Source organism: Talpa occidentalis, unplaced genomic scaffold, assembly GCF_014898055.3.
Source record: "Talpa occidentalis isolate TD23 unplaced genomic scaffold, MPIMG_talOcc4v2.1 talOcc4.10, whole genome shotgun sequence".
Taxonomy (NCBI): domain Eukaryota; kingdom Metazoa; phylum Chordata; class Mammalia; order Eulipotyphla; family Talpidae; genus Talpa; species Talpa occidentalis.
Window position 1 is genome coordinate 37117480 of NW_023600993.1, and position 19938 is coordinate 37137417.

The 19938-nt window shown below is 45.8% G+C and overlaps 1 protein-coding gene across 1 annotated transcript in view; it reads right to left on the reverse strand.

The window, feature by feature from the left end:
* Nucleotides 1–6975: 6975 nt before the first annotated feature.
* Nucleotides 6976–19938, reverse strand: part of RFT1 (RFT1 homolog) — a 38439-nt gene continuing 25476 nt past the window's right edge. The window contains exons 9-13 of the mRNA XM_037530617.2: nt 19586–19716; nt 18391–18535; nt 13057–13162; nt 11446–11695; nt 6976–11124 (exon numbers count right to left, since the gene is read on the reverse strand). Coding sequence (XP_037386514.1) covers nt 10957–11124; nt 11446–11695; nt 13057–13162; nt 18391–18535; nt 19586–19716 — 800 coding nt within the window. The 3' untranslated portion in view covers nt 6976–10956. The remainder of the gene's footprint in view (nt 11125–11445; nt 11696–13056; nt 13163–18390; nt 18536–19585; nt 19717–19938) is intronic.

The window sequence follows — 19938 nt, forward strand, 5'->3', positions numbered from 1 at the left end:
CCTGGGCTCCATTTAGGGCGAGGTTGCAGTTGAGGGGCAGAGGCCTGCTCCAATACAGTAAGTGTATTCTCTGGGCTCACCAGCAGGGAAAATGCAGAAGCATTTTCTGTGTTTCTGTGTTGGGAAACTCACCACACAGTTTGCAACATAGAAAAACAACGTGAACACCCTTAAACAGTATACCATGTACATATAAAGAACATTATAGGGCAGTATAAGGCAAGATGTATGGACTACATGAAAGTGAAATAAGGCCGAGGAAGTTAGTTGTGTTCTGTCTATAGGGCACTGGTTGCCCCAGGATCATTTATAATTTACAATTTAGAATTTAATCTCAGAAAATACACAAAAGACACAATACTATCAGGAGACAAGGTAGTTTATCAGGAAAAATAATACACAGAGATATTCTAGAGTCCCTCTGTGATTCCCGCACTGGTTTTGATTTGGTTCTCCAGCCTCAGAATGCACCGGCCCTCTGCTCTCACATGTGGAGCAAAGTCAGACCAGCCTTTGGGGTCTCAGGTAGCAACAAAGACAGGAATGGGATTAGAATATGGTTCTTGGACTCCCGGTTTTGTTGATCATCTGGATCCACAGCAGACTCCCAGGTCAAAATGTCATCTGTCAAGCTCTGAAGACAAGTAGAACCCTTGCAGAGTGGGGAATGGCCCACAGAGGCTGATGGACGTAGGGGAGCCCAGAGCAGTGAACTGTGCACTCAATATCAGGCATACAAGGTCAGAACTCTTTGGGGAGGAGCAGGAGGAAGAAAAGGAGAAAAAGAAAAGCCAGATGGAGCCCCCAACACTCAGCTATGACCCGCTGGTAACAGTTTTCCTCCTTCCCCAAGGATTGGAGCTCCAGACCCAGAGATGCCTGGTGTTTCCTTCTGTCTGTCAGTCCTAGCTGTAGACAGTTCCCTTCTTAGGAAAATTCCACCTTAACAGTAGCAACCTAAATTCTGGCCTTTCTTTTCTTCCCAGTTGCTTCTGGAAGGAGAAAGCCACTAGCTCTCAACCTGGCATCCTTCCTGCCAGTCCTTCAAAGGAAAAACAATGAACAACAACAGTTTGCAGAGGTTAAGTCAGAGAGGCTGACTGCAGAGGCCTGCACTGATTTTTTTGCTGTCTTTTTTTTAAGAGTGAGGAGAAAGAACCCAGTAAAATTGTCAGATAAGCTGTGATGAGTGGATTCAAGGTATAGATACTGGCAAGTTGCTGAGTGAGGCTGTGCATGGGTCCTGGGTGTCTTCATGGCCCACCATGGCCCAGGCCCACAGCTGAAGCCCGCATGCCTGCCAAACAAGTGGCAGGACCAACTCAGGCCTTTCCATTTTTTCCAGAGGCTGCCAATAGCAGTAGCCCTTCTGGGACAAAGCTAATTCTCTATCATTGGGGGCCTTTTCCTTTTCCACTTTAATCTAAGTCTGCAGGGAAATATAAACAACCAGCTGTAGCATCTTCTGAAATTGCTGAAAATCATTTAACAAGCTTTTAAAGCAGCTCCTTTCGTTCTGGAGAACCACTCAGGCTGAGTCAGAAAGAGCATTTGCCAGCAGCCTCTGGCGCCCTCTGTAAGCCATGGCTTTGCTTCCCCAAACCTGGTTGCTGGAATTTTCCCAGCTTTAGGAGCCCTGAGCCCAAATCTGCACCATCTCCCTGACCCATCCGTCCTCACCCTTCTAAGTTCTTTCTGGGCAAAGTAGACAAAGACGAACTTTTGTTTCCTCTTCACCTGCAGCATCTCTTTCAAGGAAAGGGGGGAAATATTTCCACTGAAAGGGGAAAAAAAAACTTCTTAACCACATGGATGCAGTTTCTGTGGACTGGGGTTAGGAGGAAAGGAGAGAGCAGGCAGCGGTATAGAAAACATTCGCAAGGGCCACAGTTCCTTTCTAACTCTGTTTGGCAGTTTTATAGTCCACTTGCTAAGCAAATAGTAGGCCAGCACTGGGCACCCCAGCTCCGTGCCCCAGTCACCTCTCATTTACTCCTTGTCAGATACTATAAGGCAGGCGCCATTATGGTATAGATGCGCACACCGAAGCTCAAGGGGATTAGCTACCTTTCAAGATCACAAGGCATGAAGTGTGCTGGGTCTGAGGTCTGCCTCCAATATGCTCTCTCTGGGTCCACTACCACAATGTGCCTTCCTAATTCTCAAGGGAGAAAGCAAACAGGCTGTTGGAAGGGAGTGTGATGGGACAGAGTAGCCTGGGGGGTCCAGAGCATGAGCAGCTGCCAGCTGCGACTGACAAGAGTGAGGGTGCAGCAGGAGAGGAGGTGTGGAGAGACGTGAGGGTGGAGGACCGGACATCAGGTGGTGTGGGGGTTCCCCAGGGCACCCTTAGGACCAGGCAGAAACTGGGAGAGTGAGGACCTGTGCTTACCCATGCTGTGTATTCTGGGTTTGGTGTCTCTCTAAGTGACAGGGCTAAAGAAAAAGGCTAAAGGGGGCCTCCCTGGTGGTGCAGCGGTTGAGCTCTGGGCTGCGAGGCTGCCCGCAGCCTCTGCAGCGCCGGTTCAATCCCCGGCTGCTCCCCGGCCACTGGAGGAGGGTCCCACATGGCGCGCAGACCTCTCCTGCCGCCCGCTGCTCCCCTCAGCAGTGTGCTTTGGTCCTTCTGCCTGCTCTGCTCCCCGCTCTGGCTCTGGTGAATTCTCCCACCCTCCCGCGCTTCTGACTGTACCCAGTGCTTGTATAAACAAATAAATAAATCTTAAAAAAAAAAGAAAAAGAAAAAGGCTAAAGGTTAAATCATGAGTATCTGTAATGCCCTTGCACCTCTCTCTTAAGCTAGCTCAGTCATAAATAGCCTTTGATTAGGGTCAACAGGGATGAGTTGGGGGCAGGGGAGAGCGGACAGAGGAAATGTGGACTGGCAGGAGAGGAAAATTGCGGAGGGGCGGTGGGGGAGCAGAAGAGAAAGTGGGCAGAGAAGAGGATATGCAGGACGTCTAGGAAGCTGTGCTGTAATTGTGCTTTCCAAGACTTCAAAGCTGGACTTGCCTGTCCTATCTCTGTTCTCCTTTCCTCCTCCTGGGATCATGCAAGGTGAGGGGTGACAGATGAGGAAACTGAGGCAGAGAGAGACAAGATCTCCTGCCCCTGGTTACAAAGTGAGGAAGTGGCCTTGAGAGGTTCAAAGTTAGCCACCTTTCCACTCTTTGGTGATGGGGATATCACCTGGGGTCAAGGACACCCAAAGATGGGTAGCCAAATTCCATACAGGCTTTGTGGATGCCACCCCCACTCCATCAAGACATGGGGAACTACAAATCCCAGGATCTTCAAAGGGAAGTGGTGATGACGTAAAGGCGGAGTTAAGCAGCCAGTTTCTCTGTTTGTAGATAAAAACCAGCCATGTTAGTGGGGTCGGGCATACTTGGCTTGTGCTCTTGGCCAGGCAGTTTTGGTCTCCGGGGGGGTCATTGGGATTCCAGGTTGGTGGAACAGGTAGGACACATTTAAGAATTTATCTCCCTCTTTTCTCCCTGAGTTGTACATTTTCTCATTCCCTTCCCTTGTAAATAAACCTTTTGTAAACCTTTAAAAAAGAAAAAAAAAAAAAGAAAATAATTTTGAAAAAAAAGAAAAAAAGATGGGTAGCCATAGGGTGCAGAGAACTTTTCTTTGAAATACAACAAATTTTTGGGCCAGATTTATTTCCCTCAAATATTTTTTTTCTCAAATATTTCTTATTCATATTAATGGTAATGTCCTTGTAAAATAATTACCTCAAAATTTTAAAGATAAAGACTGAGCAGTGGAGAAACTTAGGAGAAAATAAGTCATAGTAAGTCAGGGAGAAGGTTAAAAACATTCAAATTCTGTAAATTTCAAACTTTTATTTTTTAAGCAAACTCTTAAACCCCCAAATTCCAAAATAGATAAAAATGATGCCCTTGTCTTCTCAGATTCCCATTGTAAATATGGAAGATCAAATCCTGCTCCTTTTAATACAGGGAGAAACGGAACCTGGAGGTAAAGGGAGGAGGACAGAAATCAGGCAGACCTGTGGCTGACCCAGTTTTAACACTTTCTTCCTCAGTTGCCAGGGCAAATCAAGTCACATCTCTGTGCCTCAGTTTCCTTGCCTATGACATAGATGGGCTACTATGGAGCTTTAATAGCTGTTACATATGGATGTGTATTCACATACTATCTGGAACATGTTCAGTAATTGGTGGAGGGAGTCAGTCAAGGTGGCCAGGGTATTCGAAAAGGGCAGCCAGGAAAGGGCAGCCAGGGCTGGCATGTCACCTACAGCATGTTTACAACACCACGTGCCATTTAGAAAATGAACCCCTGCTTGTGCACTTCAGAAGGCAGACAAGGCCATGAGGACCTCCCCAGTGATGACACAGATGGAAGAAATACTGCAAGTGGAATACCTCTGGGGTCCTTCCACCCAGAGCCTGGCTCTTGGCTCTGTGTTTACAGGTCTGCTGCAGGGAGAGCTGAAAAAGGCCAGGACAAGTTGCCAGTGTGACTGGGAATCATGCCATCAGCCCCACTGGGGAGCCAGAGCGCCACATGATTTCACTCATGGTTACAAAAGGAAAAAATGCAAGTGCTTCTGTCCTTTCCAGTTGCCTCCTACAGCCTGACATTTACACACCTGTAGGAACATTCTTTTGTCACTGGAGAGATGCCACTTAGGGATCTCACAAAGTGCTTGAGGAAGAAAGGGATCTTTAGCTTTAGTTCAAAAACATAGAAATGCGCTATGCTAATCTGGCTAATCTGGCATAAATTGTGTTAATACCCCAGGGGAAACAAAAGGGGAAGCTATTTTAGCAACATTCCCTAATTAGGTTGAGATTACATGTGGAGGAGAATGTTCCCATTTTCCTTATGGCTAATGTTTTGATTCTCTCAAAACATGGTTCTGCCTGGAGGGCCCTCATGGCCGGGTGAGGGTCAGATCAGAGTGAGCTCAAGACAGGGGAGGCTGGTGTTTTCATCACAGGCCTGTTGAAATGACAGGTTCTCATGTCACCCAGGTTCCCCTTGGAGTTGTCTCATAATTCTCCTGCAAAAGGGGTAGAAACCAAAAGCTCTTCTGAAAGAGGCAGGTACCCTTTAGCACATTCACTCCAGTGACAACTTCTGTGATTTTCAAAAGGAAGTGCAAAACAGTAAGTGAGGAACAAACCAGTGTTGCCCACAGTGGGTCATGCTTTCATTTGAGACTTCCCTCCCTCCCACCCAGCATGGCTGCATGGAAGCCACATGCTATTAGTTCCACATAATTGAAAAGTGTGTCAGGATCTCTCGGACACAAACCAGAAACATGCTGCTCAGTTGTCACCTCCAATGTGACTAATGCAGTCGTGTCTTAATTAGTCTCACTGTCTATGCTGACAAACTCGGAGCCTGTTCCAAGGCCACAATTCCTGATAGGATGGTGCAGATGAGATGAAAGGACCAGGTCTCTTCCACCAAGCATGGTGAACACAGTGTCCTCTACCAAGTACATGTCAGGCTATCACACATGTCTACTGTGATACTAGAGGCAACAGGGAAGAAAGGAGGAAATGAGAAAAATAAACAGTGATCTAGAAGATTGCTTCACAAGTCTCTCTGAGGCTGACAGGATAACGTGGGGTGAGCCAGGTCACCCTGCACACCCTCTACCCAAGTAGAGCCTGTTGAACCAGGGCTTACCTGACCCATCTATTGGCTCACTTATGACCATGACCCACAGTAGCTGCCCTAGAAAGAGAACCGGGGCCAGCTGCATTTCAGTCTTTGCATTCAGAACAGAACTTCAAGCTGAGAAAAGAGACTGGAGGTTAGAGAGAGAAGGTGGTGAAAGAAACTGTCTCATCAATGGAAGAACTTGGGTCTCTACCCTGACAGCAGCCTCTGGTTCTGGGAACTCCTCCTCCCTGCCCACCAGCCTGGCCCCACTGACTGCTATCTGGGCCTTTGGAGAGGTGGGAATCAGTGCAGCATGAAGCCTGGGGAGCAGAGACAGCCAGGAGCTGCCCTAGTGCCCAGTGCCTGCCAGCCTTACGGGAGGCAACCTCACGGAGTCTCCCACCCTTTCTTCCCGTGTTCATTCAGCTTAAAGGCATAGCATCCAGAGCCCTCAACTCTTTAGGAACCTGCTGAAATGACTTAGATGGAAACAAAATTTACTGGCTCCAAATTACAAAGCTTCAGAACTGATGCTAAATGTCTACAGAACACAGCATCAAGTCAATTAGCCAACTCTAACATATGTGCAGTGGGGCTTGGTGTGCTCTAACAAGTTTGATAAGCTGTGGGGAGGGGTCTCCAACAGCATGTTAGCTAGAGTCTGCAGAGGCTGGAAGAGCGTTCTGGGTACACTTACTCTGCCCAGGACCTATTTCATAAAAGGAAAAACCCTAATCCCTAGACGTCACCTCTGACACTTCCCATTTAAGCCTTTCTGCCCAAGAAGGCTGGAGAAGTCAACAAGCAAAGAATTGGCTGCATTTTGGGATGTGGGGCCCATCTGAGGATAATTAAGCAGTATTTATAAGATACCAGGCTCCTAAAGGAAGCTGAACTACATTAGGACCTCACTTTTCCTATTTTATTCTTATACTCTATTTTACTCTGGCTAAAAAAATCAATGACTCTAAATAGTGGGACTGATTATGCCATGGGAATTGGGGTTAATTGATGAAGCAAATCAATGAGTCTTCCTTGTCCCCAAATTCTTCAAAACACTTGTTCTGCTTCCCGTGAAAGTTAATTAGCAAGTGAAATATTTTCAACATTAAAGGCTATTCACCTAGATACAATAAATAATAGTAAAACATCATTTTTCATCTGCATTAGATTGGCTCAGAAGCCTCATTTCCGAACAAATGCTCAAGTCTCAGTCTCTTCCTGGAGACTCATGGAATCATCGCAAATAAAATGGTATTTCAGAGTAGAATTTTTGTGCAGTTGCTCTTTTGAGGTCTCTGGGTTTATTGTTTTCAAGAAACTTTTAGGGGATTTCTTGACAAGATACCTCAGCTCATCTCCCAAATCTGGTCCTTCTGACAGACTCCACAGGCATCATGGCTACCAGTTTGCCTTCCAGAACTCTTCCATTGGGCTACTGAGATTCTGGGACAAGCAGCATTCTAAGCCCATGGGTCAGCTCCCAAAGGCTCACACACCTGAGCTCCTGGTGGGAGTGCTGTTCAAATTGCCATCAGTGCCAAAGGCCACCCCCTCTACGTCTGGCCTAGCCTCCCCTAAGAACAGTGATTTTTAAGTTTGCAAAATGGCCCCCCGCTTTCTGTTTTCTAGTTCCTTCTCAGATCGGCCTCATTTTCAGATATGGTCCTCCAAGACTGGGCCAGGGAACACATTCTGCCTGATTTCCCCACTGCAACTGAATTCTATCCATCCCAGAGGCCTTATGACATCCCTCACATGAGCTTCTCACCTGAGCCCCTTCTCCTGGAGCTACTGGAAGCTCTATTCCCTTTTCTCCCACAACATTAAAGCTGCTCAGGAAAGAATTGCTAACAGGTTATATTGCATCTCAGTGTGAATGAGTGTCACTGAGTCCTTCTCTGGGGGAACTGAATTTCAACAGAGTTTGATCTCAGTGAAAAGATGTCATAAGGGTGAAGGGCTAGTTTGGATTCACTAAAAAGTGCACTGCCTATAACCATCCACTGACCTACCTGCCCCTGGTCTTAATCCTGACCTGTCAATGAATGGCTGCTTAGTTTTAAAAAATAACCAGTCCTCCCTGGTGGTGCAGGGGCTAAAGTCAGCACTATCAAGCTATCACCAGCCACTGCAGCATGAATTTGATCCCCGGCCAGGGAGCTGACCCACATGGCGCAGACCTCTCCTGTCACACCCACTGCTCCCTTCAGCAGTGTATTTCAGTAGACCTGCCTGTTCTGCTCCCCACTCTGTCTCTGGTGAATCCTCTCATCCCCTTACACACCTGTGGCCTATACCCCAGCTCTTATATGCATAAACAAGTAAAAAAATAAAAAATAACCAAGACAAGGACCAGGCCAGAGAGAGAAGATGGCAGAGAGAAAGTACAATAAAGTGTACTGTTTATTGGGCAGGAAGGGAAGAGCAGTGACTTTAAACTGCTAGCCTTTCAGGCCCAGACTTGGGAGACTAGATCACAGAGGCCAAGAGCCTGCCCTCGCTTTCAAAGTCAGAAATCACAGTCCAGAGAGAGTAAGGAGAAATGTGCCAATGAGGAAAAAAATGGCTCACATACACAAGTTATTTGCCTACCTTCCTTTCGAAATTTAATAGTTTTTGGAAGAAGGGTGTGCGAAAGAAATACCTTTACAAAGATGTGAAGAAAATAATTTATTCATTTTAAAATCAGGGGATTGGCATGAAACAGCACCGTGGATACATGATTAAATAGAAGGAAGTGCCTGGCTGGGATATACAGCTGGGACAGGACAGAAAAAGAGCTCCAGCTCTGAGGGGTGCTGCTGAGGAACTGACAGGACAAATCTGAAGTCACCAACACATAAGTATGGCCAGAGCAGCACAGACAGAAGAGATACTGCTATTCTCACCAGCAAAAGCATCTTTGTTTCCGAAAAGGGTGTGCTTTAGAGACTTGTTTCCATGGAGAAGTTGCCTCACTATATTTTAAGTGGTACTTAAAGTGGAAGTGTGACTCCCCCAGGCCCCAATCCTTCTTGGGTAAAGTGAGGCAGCTCAGCACCCATGTGGACACAGGGAATGCAGTGGTCAGACCCAACTGCTGTCTTCAGGGAGGTGACCAGTGGTTAGGGGCAGAGGTCCTCTGACTGCATACGGCCTGTTGCCAAAGTGACAGCACAGGAGGCAGATGCTAGAAACAGGAAAACCCCCACTCCCAGAAAATACTCAGCCACAGGGACTATTCTTCTTATTAAAGGGAAGTAGGACACAGCAGAACTGGAGCTGCCATCCCTGGGCCATCTTTCAAGGGGAGCTGGCCCTGATGCGGCAGCCCTGTGCTGACAGCAGCACCAGGTGGAGCGTAAGAAGAGGGAGGAGACAGTGTTGGCTGTCAGACACCAACCCTCTCTCCATGCTGGAGAACAGAGCAGAAACCTTGGTGGGCCTGTTCGTGAAGAGCTGGTAAGTCCAGTGTTGCTGGAGTGAGAGCAGGTCTTTCTCAACAGCGACTGGACACTGGACATATGCACAACTGGTCCTGGGCACTGAGGCTGATAATGACGATGGGATGTGCCAATCTTGATTTGTCCAAGAGCTGATCCCAACGAGAGCCCTGTCCCCCAGACATGCATATTCCAAAGCTCTGGAGTGGATTGAGGAGAGTCTAAGGCTCATAAGTAATGACTCTGTTTTGAGTCTGGAGTCAAATGGGAATGGGGTACATGATAGCATTCTAGGGAAGAGTGGTCAGTGGAGCAGAGAAAAGAACTTGTGAGGGCTGGAGGCCCACTCCTGTTTGTTTGTTGAGAAACAAACAAACAAAAAAAACGTACGTGGGGGAAGGGTAGACTGCCTTCTGTGTATGCCACCCTACACCAGGGGACAATCGGTTTTTCTGAGATAGCCTGATCCTGCCATATAAATGCATGCCCAAGGTCAAGCTTTTGGCCTCTGGCTACTCAGTGATACCTTGCATTTAGCTACTTTCCCCCAATTAGTGCAAAACATTCTTCCCTTAGATCACACACAGAGAGAATGCATACACACACAGAAAGGTGTCCAGGGCACTAGTCTCCCTGCACTAGTGGATCTTGATCCTTCGCCCCTTGGCATTGACTCCTGCTCAGTATATTTAAATGTGTGCATTTTAGCCAAACTATTGTGTGATCAAGATGTGCCAACTTGCCCAAGTGAATCACCTGCTCTTTGGATGTAAAGTTTGGGGACACTGGGGCCAGATGACCTATTCCTTCCAAGGTACAGTCTGTATATGCTACCTCCAATGGTCAATCGTATCCAAAAGAAATGGACACATTAGTGAAAGAAATATTCAGGGTGCAGGAAGGTGAGCCTTAGCCTGGGCCCCCAGTCTAGCTTGGAGGACCAGACCTCCAGGCTGGCTACTTGTTCTGAGGCTGGAATTTGGGTGTATGGACCAGTGCTGAAAGTCATGGGCCAGTGGGAGAGGTCTTACTCAGTGAGACTTGCCATATAGAATTTATCTTATTCTTTTTGAGGGAAAAAGATAATCTATTCTACTTTAGTGGCCACCTGTGCAATCTTCAAGTGCGAAGTTACAGCCAGCTGCCAGACAACCTTCAGAAGACAAGGTAGCTCACATTAGATCAGTCTCAGGCGGCCAGGCCAGGGATCTGGAGGCAGCTTTCACCTACTTTGGGAAAGCGCATGCTAAGCCAGGGAACACAGCAGTGAAGATGGAAGTGTGACATCCCCTGGTTAACTCTGAAAAATGGAATCTGAAAGACTTCATGTTTTCATTTCTTGGATTCTTCATTGAAAACATTTTTCCTTCTCTGAAAATCCAGACCACAGTGTTAACATGGTAAAAACCACAACTTTGTTCATGTTTGGTGCATAACAAATCTCCTTCTTTCTTTACAGAATTAAATAATCCTGTGAAGGGTAAAATACACTCTTTTTCTGAACCAGGTGATTATTACGATCCAGGATATAGTTTGTTGCAACATGTAGCTCCTAAGATGGATTGCCCCAAAAGGAATTAATACATTCATAAAAGAGAAAAATGGCAATTTCAACAAAATGGTGAAAAAAAAAAAACAACTATTTTAAAAGACCTTTTGGTCTTCTGTTAAAAAATGGAATTCCTCCTTCGTGTTTCTGCCTAATTTCAAATGGATGGTAAGTGTTGGTCTGTGGTTCTCTCCAAGGTTTCAACTGTCTGGATTGGTCTCACTCCACTGCAGGTCTCACTCCACAGCAGGGCTCTCTGGCACAGAAAATTTGTTCCACCCACAAACTGCCACGGCGAGTCCAGCCATCACGGGCCCCAGTGCATCCCTGAGGTCACGTCGTTTTATCAGTGAGTCTGGACACACCTAACTGAGTTCTAAGAAAGTGGATCAGTTTGGTCTCTGTGAAGAATGCCGTCCCAAGAGTCACTCCCAAACAGAGGGCCCCCACAGCAATGTGGGCCAGCCTGGCCGGCCAGCCCTGCTCACAACACAGGAACACCTGGGGAAAGAAACCATTGTCACTGTCAGCCCCTGGGGTCAGCACCTCCTTCCCCAGGGCAGCCCAGAGAGGGCATAGCTGCTATCATTCCAGTTTCAAGTCAGATAAAAGGATGGCAGCTACATATGAGGGTCTATTTTGTTCCCACTGGTGGCACAGGTCACATCAATCAGAAGATGATGTCCTAGAGACTTAGGGGGCCGGGGGAGAGGAGGCATGTATTTGCCCAGCTGGCTCAGTTAGCCCAGCAGGGGTGCCTAGAGTGAGGGCCAATGAACAGTTTGCAAAAGCAGGCGGTGCAAAGGCTGCAGATTGTCTCACCTCTGAAATACTAGTTATCCCACCACTGAGGGCAAATGCCCCCAGGAGGACCGGTGACAGGTACAGGCCGGCCAGGGGCCTATGGGGGCTCTTTCGGTAGTAGCGGTGGATGAAGAAAAGGCTCTGCGTGATCCGAATGCCCATGTTAAAGCAGTTGGCCAAGATGAAGCCCACGCTGCCACACCACCGGGTTAGGAGATAGGATAACACCAGGAATGAAGATGACAGGGCTAGCATCGTGAAATTGTACCTGGGGAGAGGGAGACAAGCAAAGCAGAGCCCGAGGAGTGAGCCAACACTCTGACCTGACTCCTGGTCCCTAATCACTGCTCCCCAAGGGAAATCACCCTGTAATCTTGGTTAGTGGACATACTCAATATAAGTAGCCAAGTCTTCAAGTTGAAAGATAAACAGGGAGTAAAGTGTGAATCACCCCGAGTGTTTTCTAGACTCTCACACACCCATCCTTCTGCTCTCTGTATGCTTAGAGCTCTTTGGATTCTATGACTGAATGGAGAACTGTTCCTTTCATGGCTGTTTTCAAAGTCATGAGAGAGCACTGCCCCAGACTCTTGTTCTCACCTATGAATGGGATAGCAAACAGTCACCAAGCTTCTCAGTGAAGTAGACCAAGATGGGAAGCAGACAGAGGCTACTCTAAATGATAGGAAGGGCTCCCCAACTCTTTGAGCTACCCTTTACCCTCCTACCCCAACCAGTCTTAGAGGGCCTTCACAGCACTGAAGGCATGACAGAGACCCATGGGCCCCAAAGCCTCAAGGAGCAGTGGCCCTCAAGGGCCACTCTCCCCATTTGCTATAACCACCTCTTGTATTCACCTCTATACCTTCCTCTCTGTTCTTTTCCCTATTGGCCTTATCCTTCTCAACCTCATGCTGCAGTGATGTCTTAAGATACTACCTTGGTACTTTTTGGCATTTGGGACAAAGAGATGGATGACTCTAGGTGGAGCCAAAGTCATAACCAGAAGTTCATGTAAGAATCACTGTGGAGCTTTTAAAAAACATGCACATGCAAGGGAGCCCACTGGCTCTGTAGGGTGGAAGAAAGAGAGGAAGACGGAAATATATATTTCTAACAAGCCCCACGGGGGACTCTAAATCATAACTGGTATTATGAACTCCTGCCTGAGGTTTCGGGACAAAAAAAGTTCTGATCTGGGATCAACAGATGCAAAAGTTATGGGAAACGTGTCTGTGCATTTGGGCCTTTCTCTGAGGAGAGGTGTTAGAGAGATTCTCGGGGGTAGGACTCTGAATCTCCAAGAAGCTCCTTGGTAACCACCAGCTAGAGTACTGGGCAAGGAGGTAGAGGAGTGAGGGCTAGTCTGTCTTGTGCCTGCCTCTGCAAACCTGCACTAACATAACCCTCAGGACATAGATTCCTTCCTCCACAAAGCAGAGGCAAAGAGCAGTTGCCTAGCCCTATGGTGGGAAGGACTAATTGAATTGTGCCTGGGGTAGGCACCCCACAATAGTGGCCTAGGTGTTACCTCTTAAGAGAGGCTTTGTGAATGCAAATCCAGAATGAAAGAATGAAGATTGCAAATTACTTCATTTTGATTAAAGGTGTGTCTTTAAAGTTACCCACCTGTCAACCTCCTCTTTGCTCATGGCAGCAAACATGAAACACTCTGTCACTCCATTTATGGCAAGCAGAAGGACGTAGAGACAATAGGAACGTAGCAAAACAGGACCTACAAGAAAATAACCCAAGATTCCAGAGCCCAAACAGGAGATACCCATGCATCTTCAGTTCAGCTGGGCACGCAGAGAACACCAGAACTGGGTCAAGACCCGTGCTGGCATCATCAATGGGCAGACACATGCTTGAGCCTATGGTCTTAATTATTTGGAAGGACTCCCAGCATTCCATGGCACTGACTAAAATAAATAGCTAAAAACAAAAGGACAGTTATGAATAAACGTACAGACCTCTTGCTTAACAACTAAAAGTTATCTGCACAGCAAGTAATCCTCACTTTTTCAGTCAGCAGGAAGAGGTTTGTCAGTCTCACCACCTAAAGAAACCTGTGACTCTACATATTGAGATCCTAAGTTGAACATCTTCTGCAGAAAAGACCTTTTGGGGAAGCCCCAGGTCCAGAAGCAGTAGAGCGATAGAAGACCCACAAATCTGCAAGAAGAATCAGAGCCCGTATGTTTTCTTCTAATTCAAAGTGATGTTGTTCTGTAGCTAACTACATAGCTCTGAAAAAAATCTGCTAACAGAAGATTGAGAGCCTTAAAGATGGGGTGGATCCTCTCTTAAGAGGGCCCTTATCAAGAGGCAGCCAAGCAATTTCTAGTAAAATAAATATTCAAACAACCTATGACCCAGCAATTTCACTCCCGTGTATAAATCCATCATAAATGAATATACACAACAACACTTGCTCATAAAAACACTTGTGCAAAGACATCCATCACAGTTTTATTCCTCATAGCCCAAACCGACCACAAACAGGAGAAAGAGAAACAAAGTGTGGGCCATCCGTACAAAGAACTGCTTCTCAGTAATCAAAGAGAAAAACCTATATTGATCCATAGAAAAACATGACTGAACCTCAAAAAGCTTCCTTCTGAGGAAAAAGCCAAACACAAGTGCCTCCCCTGGTGGCGCAGCGGTTGAGCGCTGGACTGCCAGGCTGCCCCCAGCCGCTGGCGAGGGTCCCACCAAAAAAAAAAAAAAAAGAGAGAGAGAAAAAAAAAAAAAAGAAAAAAAAAAAAGGAAAAAAAAAAAGAGGAAAAAAATAGAGAGAGAGAGAGAAAAAAAAAAAGCCAATCACAAAAGTATACCTAACGTATGGTTTTATTTACATGAATTTTTTTTTTTTAAAGATTTATTTATTTATTTATACAAGCACTGGGTACAGTCAGAAGCGCGGAAGGGTGAGAGAATTCACCAGAGCCAGAGCGGGGAGCAGAGCAGGCAGAAGGACCGAAGTACACTGCTGAGGGGAGCAGCGGGGGCAGGAGAGGTCTGCGCGCCATGCGGGACCCTCCTCCAATGGCCAGGGAGCAGCCAGGGATCGAACCGGCGCCGCAGAGGCTGTGGGCAGCTTCGCAACCCAGCGCTCAACCGCTGCGCCACCAGGGAGGCCCTGAAATTCTTTTTAAAAGCAATACTGGTCTATGGTGATAGAAATCAGAACAGTGGTCGCCTCTGAGTTCAGCTGACTAGAAAGGGTCCTGAGGGACCTCTCTGTGGTAATGGGTAATGGAAATGTTCTATATCTTAATTTGATGCCGGGTACATGGGTGCACATATTTGTCAAAACTCATTAAATTGTACTTTTAGGAGTACAGAATTTTACTTTATGTAAATTAGACCTCAATTCAGAAAAACCTTAACCACTGAAAGAAAAGGGTGGGGGGACTAAGTACCAGAATCTGAACTTAAGTTCATGGTTATTAAAGCTGCTTAATATGAAACATGCCTATGCCAAGGGGACCAAACAGTTTTACTGCAGTCAAAAGTACAAGAGGGATATTAACAGGGCAGCAGCCCTGATGCTCAATAAAAAAGTTTTCCGTGGCTCTCCCTTGGGGCCCACATTTTATTGTGTGGTACTGCAGAGACCTCTGTCCCCCACCCCAGCTGAAGGACAATCCCAGTAGAGGGCGCAGGGACCAGGATGTGCCCTGGGATGGTCTGAGGCTAGGCCCAGTGTGCTTTGCACTTCCCTCCCTCCTCTATAAGGCAGAGAGGAATGGGGCACCTCTCGTAACTGCACCGCTCACTTGGTAACTAAAAGCTAATGATGTATGTGAGTCTATGTGAAGTGGCTAGTGAGCTGCTTTGAGACATAAAAAACACAAACTCAAAATAAATAAATAAATAAAAAATAAACAGAAAACACAAACTCCTGCATCAAATAGTGATTTCAGGGGAAGGGTTTTGAGTCAATTTGGGGGAAAGAGTTTGAAATTGGGGAATCCAAGGAAGGAACCTTAAATTATGGACTGACTTGAGGGGTATCACAGGTTGAATTATATCCCTCCAAATAGTATGTTAAAATCTTCATCTCCAGAACCTTAGAAAATGATCTCATTTGGAAATAGGGTCTTTACAGAGAGACTCAAGTTAAATTTCTCATTATGACTGGTGTCCTTATTTTTAAAAAGAGGGGAGGAATTTTGAACATGGAGAAGACTCTTATAGAGGAAAACGATGTGGAGACATACAGGGAGAAGACAGTCAAGAGACTGGGGTAATGCACCTAGAAGCCAAGGACCCCTGGCAGACAACAGAGGCTGAAAGAGACAAGGATGCATCTTCCTCTAGAGCTGTCAGAGGGAGCACGGCCCAGCTGACACCTTGATTTAGACCTCTGGCATCCAGAACTGTGAGATAGTGAATTTCTATGAATTTCAAGCTGTCAAGTTTGTGATACACTGTTATTATAGTCCTAGGAAACTAATGTAAAAGGAAAGAGGAGAAAAGCTGATTTTAAAAAGCAAAGGAAAGGGGTAAGAGAGAAAACTAAGAGATAAAAGTGAGAAATCTCAAGGAAGTTCAGTGACTGTTTTTCTGAAGGATGGAAAAGCTAGGCTTGAGAAAGATCTTGAGAAAATCTCTAGAGCACTTACAAGGCCCCTAAATTGAATTCAGTGTTAATCCAAACAATATAAAGCAAAACCATAATGCTCCACACGAAAGCCTGTGTGTGCTGTGTTCAAGCCCCACATTTGGAAATACCAGCATAGGGGAGGAGGGTGTGTCAGAGGCCAATTCAGGTCACGGGAAAGTTCACTTCACAGTTGGGGACAAAGACCAATATGCAACTGGGCAAAAGCAGACACACATAAACCATCCCAGGTAGCCACAGAAGACCTTAGAGAGAGCTCAAAGTATGGTCAAAATGAGAGGCAGCCATAATGAGGAGACAAATGCTAGAAAACACTGCTGGGGTGGTGTCCCCAATGGAACCCTGGCCCAGGCAAGAGGTCACAATGGTCCCAAAGCCCTGATCGGGTACACTGATCCACATGCTATTTTCAGAAACTGAGAAACCAGATCGTTCTCAAGACTCTACTCTCTCTAAAGATGAGATTGAGAGCGCATCTTTTTGAGTCTAAAATTAATGATGAGGGGGCCTCCCCAGTGGCGCAGTGGGTTGAGCGCAGCACTGTGAAGCTGCCCACAGCCTCTGCAGTGTGGGTTCGATCCTGGCCGGCCAGCGAGAATCCCACATGGCTCAGCAGACCTCTCCTGTCGTGCCTGCTGCTCCCCTCCGCAGTGTATTTCGGTCCGTCTGCCTGTTCTGCTTCCCACTCTGTCTCTGGTGAATCCTCTCACCCTCCCGCACCTCTGACCTATACCCCAGCTCTTGTATAAAAATAAATAAATCTTAAAAAAATAAATAAAATAAAATTAATGATGAGGGTGACCCTAGTGGCTCAGGGGTAAATTCTTGAGCTATCAGGCTACTGCCAGCCACTGAGGCCTGAGTTCGATCCCTGGCCAGGGAGCTACCCACATGGTGCAGCAGACCTCTCCTATCTCACCCACTACTCCCCTCAGCAGGTATTTCAGTAGATCTGTCTGTTCTGCTTCCCACTCTGTCTCTGGTGGATCCTCTCACCCCCCTCACCTCCGGCATACACCATTCCATAAATAAAAAAATTGAAAAAAAATTAATGACAATGACATAAACCACTAGATACAGAACTCATTATCTTAGAAATCAACTAACACCAACCCTTGTAGTTGATAACTCTATTATCAGTGCTCAAAGCTGACACCTTTCACTTGGGTAAAAAGATGACACAATTACAAGTTTGTTTGTGGATTGACTATGATGAGTTATTCCACCAGGAGAACCCTATAGTGATGGACAGCCTGTCCTCATGGCAGTGTCCTGTGACCCCAGTACATTAAAGGCTGATGTTTGTTGATTACCTTTCTAAAGGGGCAAAGCAGCTGTGAAATATTCGAGTCCCCTGTCTCTGCAAACTAACTTGCTAATGGTTTCCTAATGAAGTCTCTCTGCAGCAGCCTGATGGAAATGTACTTCTCACAGCACAAGCCCCAGGAAGCTACAAACCACTCCATTGGTTTCACAGCAGGTACTTCTCCCAACATAATCACCTTTGTTCTAGTGTAGAAACTTGGCCCTTCCCTCCCTAATAACAAAAGTTTGGGCCCATTAGAGTGGAGACTAAAACATCAGTGAGCTTTAAAATGGCATTTGACAAAGCCCTCTGCAGTGAGGTGGGGCAGCAGAAAGACTTCAGGGTTCTTGTCAAGTAACTGAGGAATTAAAAACATCTTTGCTAAACCCAAGCTGAAACATTGCAAATGGACTGTGAGCTTATATCCCAGTACAATGGAAGCTGAAGTCCCCGGGGCCTACCAAGTGAGTGCTGGGAGATGCTCAGTAGCCTCGACACCAGGCATTTCGAGTTGGACTCATTCAATACTTTTCTCCTTCAAAAAGCAAGAGTCACTGGATTAAATATCCATTTTATTTGCCAAAACCAATTTTATTTTCTCCAAATGGCTCTGGGTTATCCTTCAGAGGCTTTTATGCACCAGCCCCTGAGATTTATGTGGCATTGACTGTTTTCAGATGTTTTTAGTACCAAGGGGAGACTCATTAGAGCCCACTCTCTGCCTTTCTCCCTCACCCCAGAGGGAACACAGGAAAATGCTTGGCAAAACACATTCTAGGCCTGAGAGGAAAGCCAAGGCTTTATACCAATTTCTCCGTGTGAGGTTGGAGAACTGATGAACCTGGTGGCAAAGTCCCTGGATGCACCCTAAGCTACATCTAAAGGGAATCATCTCACAGCCAAGCTGCCTCCACTTTTCCCTGTATTCACACAGATATCAACTGTGTGTGCACAGCTCTTGAATTTCCTAAGACTCTCCTATTTCTGTTGGAAATTAGAGCAAATCTGGCAAAACTCTTATGCATACCTGATCCTGAGCTAAGCATGGTTCCGCCATAGATATCCAAAGCCAGCTGAGAATAGGCAAAGCCAAAAACGGTGATAGTCAGGCCAGCTAGCAGGGCCAGCTTAAGCAGGGACTCCAAAACCGCTGCCGCCACAGCAATGTCCTCCTGGGGGGAGGTAGAGAAGGGGGATGGAAGGAAGTTGGATAAATCATGAGCTAAAGAAAATCTTCACATCTTGCCTTCTCCCTTTGCTGTTTCACACATCAGTCTTTCAACTAGTGAGGGCCATCACTGTTTTTCTCTAGCCTATGTTTGTTTCTGTCAATTAGCAAACGAATTAGCACAAGACAATGTGTGTCTCCTTAGGTAGTGTGGGGAAGGACACTCACGTTCACCTCTGATATTTATTTTTAAATGGACAGCGAGTTTTTAGCTCTCTCTATCATTGTGCTTCTCTTGACAAATACCTCAAAATTCTGATGTTGCTGTCAATATACACTTAGGAAAAGTCCTAAATCAGACTGAGAACCATATTAGCTTATTTTGAAAAATAGTGCCTTAAATTATATTTTGCAAAATGTCTTCTAAAACATATAAGAAGTTGACCTAGCTTGCTTTCATCTTAAGATAAGTCAGATATTTTCAATGGTTTTGGAAAAAGTGAAGTTTCCACAATGTAATAAATCCTGGATTAAAATCTCTTCTTTTGTATTTACCAACCAGAGTATGTAGATTTATAGAGCGAAAGTAGCTCTGAGCACTTCACAGTTCTTATGAAGCTTAAACAACTAGTGTGGTGAGTGAAAGAAAAGTGACCACGTCCTTCCCTCCCCATGCCTAAGGTTAGCTTTGTTCCAGTCTCAGCATGCTTTGACTCACTTTTGGTTCTGAAAATTATTATTCACTAGATCATTCCTATGCCATTGGGAGGGGGTCTGTGCTGCACTAGGGACAAGCAGAGTTTTGAGAGGACAGGATCAAGAATAAGGTCACAAAGAAGAAGAGAGATGAGAAGGCAGGGCCAACCAAAGGAGAAGGCCATGAAAGAAGTGGGCTCTGGGTCCTGTCATCATTCAGAACATGATAAAAGAATGAATACTAGAAGAAAATTTTAGCTTTAAATGGAAGGAAATTGGCAGATCCACATTTCTGTCTGTTCACCTTACATTTAGAGAGGGAATTTACTTGAGACAGTGACATGAGAACCAAGATTACCTGCTTCTGAAGTGTAGCCTCCTTTTCTCTCTCCAGCACCTTAGCAAAGAATATATAAAAACTCTCCTCTATTGGTTGGAAAATTAATCTGGCCACAAGGGAGCCAAGATTATTCACTATATCATATACACCTACAAAACATAAAGAATGGATGAACAATCTTACACGTTTTCTATTTGAATTTTCACACTATAATTTTTCCCTAATTTTAAAATTAAACTTTTTGAGATAATCATAAATTTGGTTCATTTGGAAAATTAAGAGAGTCCAAGTACCCTTCACTCTGTTTCCCTGAATAGCTTGCAAAACCATCTGCGATATCAACCAGGATACAGACAAGGATACAGTCAAAT